We start from the raw sequence: 9,295 nt of genomic DNA, 5'->3' as shown, positions 1-9,295 counted from the left end.
TTAAAGTCTCCAGCTTAGGGAGCTCCACTTCTGCAAGCCTGTCACACTTCAATTCTCTTATGGTCTCTACTTCTACTGCCTCATCTCTCTCTTTTGGAACCCCAAAGGGTCTGCCTGACACAGTTCTGTCTTTCGGCATTGGAGTCCACCACTGCAAACAAAGCAGTAAGATATGAAGGAAGGAAAGGGTGGTCTGGTCGTACTGAGGATAGGTTAGGGAGTCTTCAGTGGTTTAAATCTACACTCATTTTCCAATGCTGGGGGCGTGAAGTGAGAAACTTGATTCTGTTCTAGAATATTTCTTTCTTGACCCCTTATATCTTCTGATCTAATAGTAAAAATATTTGATTAATTTCTCCCTGCCCCTGGCTAAGATATGGTAGGAGAAGCAGAAAAAAATAAATGGAGACACATACATACACACAAAAGAAAAAAAGAAAGGAAAAATAGAAAAAGAGCACATAGAAAAGAAAAGAAATAAAGATGAAAAAGAAAAGAAGAGAGAAAAGGAGGTCTGTGTTTTATTTATTGTCTTGCTGGTTTGCTTATTTATTGTGAAGCCTTTTTCAAAAGGATTTAAGATAAAAGGCACAGTTGACGAATTCTAGCATACCCTGGGGAAGGGGAGGGGATCCAATCAACATTTGTAAAACTCCTACTATCAGGCTCTGGACCCCATGTTTTGCCTACATTATCTCATTTTATTAGTACTACTACCCTTGAGGTCAGTCTTATTAGACCATTTTACAGACTAGGCAACAATAGGAAAATTAAGTAACTTGTTCAAACACAAAAATGAAGAGCTGGGACTCACTACCATGCCTTTCAGGCTCTTTCTGCCAGAACACACTGCTTGGGGAGAACTGTGGGATGTGAGAGGGTTTTGAGGCCCTGTAATCCACAGAAGTACTAGATTTAGCAGTGTGATGTAGTTGGGTTAGCAATGTGGAGGAAATAGGAATAGTTGGAAAGAACGAAGTAGATCTTTATAATAGTTTGTTATCAGTGGTCAGACTTCTAGGAAAGTAGGAATTGTTTGGCTAGTGTCAACAAGGGAGGAGTAACTCTTTGACTGGAATAGGTAGCCAACTGTAGTAAAAGCAACAAAAGTGTGTAGTAGACCTGCAGCACAGAGGTCTTGTCCTGGATGGAAGGTGGCTGAGGCCTGTCTCACCTTAGGTTTGTGTCTGAATGAGCTGACTTAGGCTTCATATTCTAATAACCTTGTTCTAATAACCTTTACTTGATGACTAAGCCAGAAGTTCAAGAGGTCTTGGCAGATCCCTGTGCATGTTTAGGTACCGGGTACATTGTAGTGGGCCTTAGGCAGCCATTTTTCTTGACAGAGCTTTACCCATGCATGGACTCCGGTCAGACCATACAGCAGCATCTTCAGTCTCTTCCTGTAATGGCAATTCCTAGAGTCTGTTGGGGCAACTGTGCCTACTGGATAGGAAGGTCCAATTAGACCTATGTACATCAAGAGTGGACAAATGTCCTTTCCTCACCTCTGCTGTTCCTGAAGAGATTGACCTCCAGAATTCTGAGGCAAGAAATCACACCTAAGAGAAGAAGTAGGAACACCCAATCTGGCAGGGGGAAGCCAACATTGCTTATCAAGGGAAGAGATTGTGATATTTATTAAGCACCTACTATATACAAGACTATTGTATAGTCTTGTATAAATAAAAGTGCCATGTGAATTCAAAGAAAGAACTCTCACTCCTTGAATTGAAGGAACTAGAAGTATCCAGAATTACCATATAAACTGTGTCTTGAAGGATAAATAATAAAATAGAAAAGTAGAAATGGGAAATTTTTTTCTAGCATTTTTAGTTTCAAGTATACAGTACATTGGTTCGACAGTTACATAGTTTATGAAGATACCACCCAGTTACTCCAGCACCCCTTTACCTCTACACATAGTGATTACATTACTGCTAACTGCATTCCCTATGCCGTGCTCCCCATCCCCGTGACCATCTATCAACTACTAATTTGTACTTCTTTAACTCTTCAGCCCTTTCTCCCAGTCCCCCACTCTACTTCCCATCTGGCCATCACCAGATTGTCCTCTATATTTGTGAGTCTGTTTTCGATTAGTTTGTTCTTTTTGTTCCTTAGATTCTGCATATAAGTGAAATCATGTGGTATTTGTCTTTCTCTGTCTGGCTTATTTCACTCAGTATAATAACCTCTAGGTCCATCCATATCATTGCAAATGGTAGGATTTCATTTTTTATGGCTGAGTAATATTCCGTTGTATATATGAACCATAACGTAAAAAGGGGAAATTTTTAAGCAAAGGAAACTGGGAAAACATGGAATCAACATGGGGATTCATTAGAGGTCTGTGGTGAGAGTATTGGGAGATAATACAGGACTACTGCATTGAGACCACAGTTCGGGAATCTCTGAATAAGATTAAGAATTTTTATTGTTTAAAAAATAATGGCACATAGTAGGTACTTAATGATGATCCAGAGCTGTACTCTTGGTATACTCACTTGCACACAGGGATACAAGAAGAGCAATGAATATAAGGTAGAAGGCAAATAGTTAAGTTTGGGACACACTGAGTTTGAGATAATCAGGACATCTAGAGGAAGAAGTTTTGCAGTTAGAAGTACTGCCAGTGCCTAATAGTGACTGCATACATACCTCATGTTTATAGAACAGAAGAATGACTATAACTCTAGAGGGCAGAGATCTGCAGTTAGAGATCTGGGCATCATCCAGAGACAATAGTCAAGTGGATAAAAGCAAAGGGACACACATCTTTCATGCAATTTGCGTGTCAGATTTCTGGATGTGAAAGGATCTTTAGTTCACAGATCTCTTTCTCATGTCTATTTCTAACTTACCTGCTCCGCACCATTAAATACTGTGTTCATTTATTTCACATTTATATCATGTTTTGCCTAGATCACACATTCCTTGCATGCAGGGATACTTTTAAATTCTTTTGGATACCATAATACTACATCTGCAGTTTCATTTTCTGTGGTTTTAGTTACCCACAGACAACTATGGTACAAAAATATTAAATAAAAAATTCCAGAAGTAAACAATTCTTAAGTAGAAATTGCATGCCATTCTGAGTAGTGTGATGAAATCTTGCAGAGACCACATTCACAAAACTTTTATTAAAGCATATTGTCATAAATTATTCCATTTTATTATTGTTGTTAATCTCTTGCTCTGCATAATTTATAAACCAAACTTTATCATAGGTATGTATAAGAAAAAACATAGTATATATAGGGTTTGGCACTATCTAGTTTCAGGCCTCCACTGGAGGTCTTGGAACGTATCCCCCACAGACACATAACTGACACTCTGTTAACACTTGAATGATAAACATGAATATCCAACTGAAAGAAGACTCCATAACCCAAGCTAGATAAATGAGAATGGACCATTTTACAAGTGGAGAGATTAAATGTATGGCTAATAGTCCCTGCCAATTAGCTACAGAATGGCAACTAAGACTTAAGTTCCTTACACCCAGTTCATTTCCTTATGGCCACTGCCAGGTTTCTCAGGGAGCTTGCACCTATCTTCTAGTGTCTAAGGCCACTCAAGCAATGCACCATTCACACTCTGTCAAAGCCCAAACACAAGGCACAAAGTGGACAGGGCAGTTATAACTTTATTGAGGTTCTTTTTAATTAAAATGCTTCACAGTAGAGACCACAGCCTACAGGGTAAGCAGCCTCCGAAATGTTTCCTGCCCAATGACCCATAGATTGAAGTAGAATTTGGTTCATTCCATATCTCCTTTAGTCTCAGTGTCTAAGGGGTAATAGATGGAAGGGGAGAGAATGACCAAGAAGAGGCGATGAGTCTCTTAAAAGAAAAACCTGAAGGGCCTTAACTGCAACTAGCTGAAGTTTGTCTTACAACTGTTCATCACCTAGTTCCAGCCAACCAGGAATAAATTAAATACAGTTCTCCCACCTCAGTGGATGACAACAGGAGGAACTTTCTAGAATTTGGGCCTAGTTTGCGCTATTTGCCAACATCACAGCTGCCAAAATCACCAAAGGAAATTTTAGAACAGCTCCTCTACCCTCTCACTCCACTCAATGGGAGGCCCAGGCTTTACTCCAGAAATCAGTCCCTCAGGCAGTCTTCATTTACGCTTCTTCTCCTGTGTGCTGGTAAACCAGGAGTCCAGGAGCTTCTTGCTGTAGTATAATTGCCAGGCATGCACTTGGACCGCCAGCACCAACACCAGGTACATGACAGAGACAGCAGAAAAACCAAAGAGGAAGCGGTAGGTCTTGCCATGGCGGTAGAGCTGCTGTGCAGCAGGGAACATCTCCATACTTCCATAAATGAGGGGAGCAATGGAAAAGAGCCCCATGCTGATCATGGAGAGCACCAGGTAGCTAATGTTGTTGCGGGGAAAGGAGAGGAGGCCCAAGAGAGAGGGCACAATGCTCAGCAAATACGGGTACTCCCACTGATAGGGCATGGCCACCTGATCATGTGACAAGAGCCTTAGGTGTCCCACGCTCATCTTGGCAACCAGCAGCAGCCATATGACCAAATGCACGTAGATCAGCTTCTTGATTTCATACTTGAGGGTCACACTGTGGGGTAAAGCAGAGGGAGAAGTACCTTTCATTCAAAATTTTCCACCAATTATGTCAGGAAAGTATACTAGACAATGGGATACAAATGTGAACAAAATATAGTTCCTGCCTAGAGACTGGGACAAAAAAAAAAAAGAGGAAGAAAAATAATTAGAAAACAAACTGAAAGAGCTCTAGTAAATATATGTTTCACAGGAAGCAGTAATCAATTCTGCTTGGGATAGGATGTTTGAGAAGGCTGTCTAGAGGAGGGTGATAATTGAGCTAGGCCCTGAGGGGTAGGTGGAGATGGGCATTCCAAGCAGTTAATAGCATGCACGCAAAAAGGCACAGGCATTTGTGTTCCAGGAGAGCCAGTGGTTGGGTATGACAGGAATACATCATGGGGGGAGGGGAGAGCAGGACATGAAGTTGCAAAGGCTATGAAGAGTCAATTTAAAGAAGAGTAACTCAGTGCTGTGCTTAGAAAGATGACTGACTACACCGATAGCCTAGAGGAAGGAAGTACTGGCAGCGCATAAACCAGCTCAGGATGCTCATCTCTCCACCTAGAGTGAATTTTTCATCTAAAGGAAGTACACATTTCTTATTCTTCTAACTTTCTCAGGTGCTTAGTGTATCCTCCTCAGATCCCAGCAGGCAGTTTCTGCTCTGGGCAGATATGAAAACAACTTGCTTAGGTTGTGAGGTGTCCTTAGGCAGGGATCTTAAAGATAAGGATGAAGTGAGGGTCCAAAGAGCTTGTCATTTTTTAAAGTTCTGGAGAGAAAGATGCAAAAGAACATTCTGGAAGAGTTCAATAGATTTAAGGAAAGAGAATCTTTAAAGATTTTTTTTATTTTTAAAATATTCATTATGGAAAGTGTGGAAAGGTAGGGGGAAAAAATCAGTCGCCTCTAGACTTCAAGATTTATGAAGGCAGTGAGCAGTTTTTTGTGTTTTGTTAACAAGCTTTTTTATTGAAGGTATAATATGCATTCAAAGGCCAAGTCTGCTTTTGGTCACTATTATATCCTCTATATATGCTAGGCGTTTAGTGCCTAGCACAAACTGCATGATAGGTAGAATATTCGTTGAATGAATACACTTCTACTGTAGAAATACCCTTTACGTGGGAGTGTTTACAAAATTCATTTTAGGTAGGGAAAGGCTGGCTCTTACAGTCCACATTCCTCAAAAGGGCCCCAAATGTAACAGGTTACCGTGTATTGGGCAGACTCGTATTATGTGCTAGATCTTATGCTACGTCCTTTATACGAATTATTAGCTCACTCATTCTTCACCCAGCCCTAAAAGGCGTGGTTACATTATTTTTTTGTATTTGCAAATGAGGAAACTGAGGCTCAATTAGAAATTAGGTTCCCGAGGTCGCACAGCGGGGCCAGCATAGCCAGGACTGGAGCCCAGACGGGTCTGGAACCCCCTCAAGGCACAGGGCGTATCAAGAGGTGGAGCTCAAGAGAGCTTCAGGGCTTCCCAGGACTGGGGTCAGGCCCAGGGCCTTCACGGGAGGAGTGGACTTGGCAGGTGAGTGGGAACTGGCTGAGGAGTAAGATCCTGAGGTCGGGGAGTGGGAGGGCCTCGCAGAAGGCCTCCATGCTCCCGGCCTCACTTCATACCTCATCTGGTAGTGCATGGCAACGCGCTCCCGGTGCTGAAAGTCGCTGCCGTCGGTGCCGGCAGCTCGCGGGCCTGCGCGAGACGCCATTGGCCCTGCGCAGGACCCCGGAGGCCGTCGCGCCGACCGACCCTCTGCCGCCTGCAAACCTGCCTCGGGCAGCCTCAGCTCGGCCACCGCAAAAGCCGCACGGTTCTGTGAGAACAACTTCCGGCCTCTCTGTCCCCGGAGGACCGACTCTGTGGTCACCCCTCCCAGCCCCAGCCCCAGTCCCCGCCCCCGGTCCGCCCCGCGCACGGGCACGCTTACGCGCGCGCGGTTTCTCCCGGCACCGCTTGGACCGCCTCTCCTCTAGGGAGCTGCACAGGAAGTTAACGCCCTGCAACCACAGCTCTGATATCGCTTTCCCTTCCAGCCTCTGGAGCACTTTCGCTTTCTTAAACTCTAATGAGTTTAAGACGACCCTGTCCCCACGTCACAGATGGGGAAACTAATGCTTGGAAGGGTTCTGTAACTTTCTCGAGAGTGCATGTCACAGTCTCAAAGTATCTCCCCATGGATTACATAATCGTTGCAAAGAGAAGCCGGTAACTTTACAGAGGAAAAACCTGATGCGCATCCCCTTAACCAAGTAATCGAAGTTAACTTGACTACTAATGACATCTCGTGTACCCTGATATACTGAGGACACATCAGGTCTTTGATATTCCGGCCAAAGACACTTAACCTGGATCTAATCATGAGATGATAAATTCAAATTGTGGGACATTCTACAAGATAACTGGACTACTTTTCAAAAATGTCAAGGTCATGAAAAAATAAATTGTGTAGAGGCAGAAAGTTGAATGGTGGTTACCAAGGGCTGGGGAGGAGGGAATGCGGAGTTGTTTAATAGGTACAGAAATGAAAAGGAAGGTGAAAAAAGTTCTGAAGATGAATGTGGTGATGGTTGTACAACAATGAAAGTACTTGATGTTACTGAACTGTACGCTTAAAAATGGTTAATTTTCTGTGTATGTACATTTTACCACAATAAAAAAATACATAAAATAAGAAATATGAAGTTATTTGAAAAAAATTAAATATATATGTTTAAAGGTTATTTGTATTTCATTTCTCTGAACTGTGTTTATGTTCTTTGCCATTTTTCTACTATGTTATTGGTCTTTTAAATTTATATATAGATAGAAGAGGGAGAAGACAGAGAAGATTGGCTTCTTGTCTATAATATTAGTTGCGATATATTTTTCCTATCGTATGTCTTTTGACTTGACTTATGGTATTACAAGTTTAACATACAGAATACTTTTTTTAATGTAGTTGAATGTATAATCTTTTCTTTTTTGGCTTCTCAATTTTGAGTAGTAGCTAGAGTCCTACACTCCAAGGTATCTTAAATGATTTTCTGCACTTCAGAGTTTGAGAACCATGCTCAGACACCTGCCTTCCCAACTAGAATGTGATCTCCTCAAACATAGGGATAAGAGCCAAATTATGTGTGTCCCCGGCAGCCCACTATGACTAGCATAGTGTAAAAGCTCAAGAAATGCTTGTTGAATAAACAAATTCAAACTAAGTCAAGCCATCCTCTTCTAAGCAATGTGAAGAATCCTCAGGTTCATAGAACCATTCTCCCTCCACCTTCATCCTCCTCCCCCACCCCCACCCTCACTTTTCACCTATACCCCTCTGGGAGATATTCTCTGACTTTGGCTTGTGGTTATCTTTGTCTTTACTGTGTCCAAGTTCCATGATTTCCTAAGTGTTCGTTGGGGCCAGACTGCTTCTGAGTCATCCATTTCCCTATCATGGGATACCAAGTGCACTCTGAACATTCAATAAATGTTTGAGGCGTGAACGTCCAAGAGAGGGGCCGCAGCTCTTTCCTCAGAAATTTCTCCTTGAAGTATTCGTTTATACTTTTCTTATGACTCTTATTCTGCCTTAAAGTTCAGTGATTTGTGTTCCTGTCTCCTCATTTTGCTCATTCTCTTCTAAATCCTTTGCACTGATGTTTACTTTGTCTTGAGTGTTCCCCTCTAGGACTTGAAAAGCCTGGCTTTCAGGCTCAGGCAGAATGCTATAGGCTGAATGTTTGTGTTCCCCCAAAAATTCTTATGTTGAAACTTAATCCCCAATGTGATGATATTTAGAGGTAGGCTTTTAGGGATGCAGGATTCGTGTCCTTAGAAAAGAGACTCCCTTGCCCCTCCACCATGGGAGGGCACACAGAGAGAAGACCCCTGTCTATGAACCAGGATGCAGGCCCTCACCAGACCCTAAATCTACTGGTGCCTTGATTTTGGACTTGTTAACTCCAGAACTGTGAAAAATAAATTTCTGTTTATAAACCACCAACTTTTGGTATTCTGTTATAGCAGCCTAAACAAGACATTCCAGAGCTTCAAAAGACTGGCTTCTCACCAGTCAGGATTTAGCTGAACGCTCACCTCCCCTCAGATTGCCCCTAAGCCCAAGGCCAATCTAGCTCTCTAGCCGTTTTCTATCTCATCACTTTGTTTTCTTCCCAGAACATCATTATCTGAAATTATTTTGTTTATTTGCAATTTGTTCATGGTCAGAGTTTCTCCCTCGTCCAGGAATGTCAGCTCCTTGAAGTATGGGGCAAACCTGTCTGTTTCCTGCTGTATTGTGCACCCCTAGGAGAGCTGGCACATAGTGACTAATACATAGTTGCTGAATGAATGAGTGATGGTTGTTTGGAAGCTCCTCCAGGGAAGGATTTAGATGTAAATAATAATAATGATGATGATAATAATAATAATAATAATAATAATAATAATAATAATAGCTATTTATTGAGTCTGAAGAAGGTACTAAGCCTTCTAGAAAGTACATTTCATGATTATCTCATTTAATTTTAATGACAACCTATTTTTAATCCCCATTTGTCAGATACAGCTGAAGCTTAGAGGAGTTATATCACATAGCTAGTGCTAGACTGCTGTTTTTCAAAACGGGGTCCCTAGGGAGCCGCAGCTTCAGCATCACCTAGGAATCTGTTAGAAATACATTTTCTTAGGTCCCACCACAGACATACTGAGTGAGAAACTTT

At 42.0% G+C, this 9,295-nt stretch overlaps 1 protein-coding gene across 1 annotated transcript; it reads right to left on the bottom strand.

The window, feature by feature from the left end:
- Positions 1-3,632: 3,632 nt before the first annotated feature.
- JAGN1 (jagunal vesicle mediated transporter 1) lies at positions 3,633-6,441 on the bottom strand. Its single transcript, XM_039886684.1, has 2 exons — positions 6,221-6,441; positions 3,633-4,598 (listed from the first exon to the last, which is right to left on the bottom strand). The coding sequence occupies exons 1-2, from the start codon at positions 6,307-6,309 to the stop codon at positions 4,136-4,138; spliced, it is 552 nt and encodes a 183-aa protein (XP_039742618.1). The 5' UTR covers positions 6,310-6,441; the 3' UTR covers positions 3,633-4,135.
- Positions 6,442-9,295: the final 2,854 nt, after the last annotated feature.

The sequence above is a fragment of the Pteropus medius genome, unplaced genomic scaffold (genome assembly GCF_902729225.1).
Source record: "Pteropus medius unplaced genomic scaffold, Ma_sr-lr_union100, whole genome shotgun sequence".
NCBI classification, from domain to species: domain Eukaryota; kingdom Metazoa; phylum Chordata; class Mammalia; order Chiroptera; family Pteropodidae; genus Pteropus; species Pteropus medius.
The sequence above is the reverse complement of the archived record's forward strand: the minus strand, read 5'-3'. Positions and strand labels throughout refer to the sequence as shown.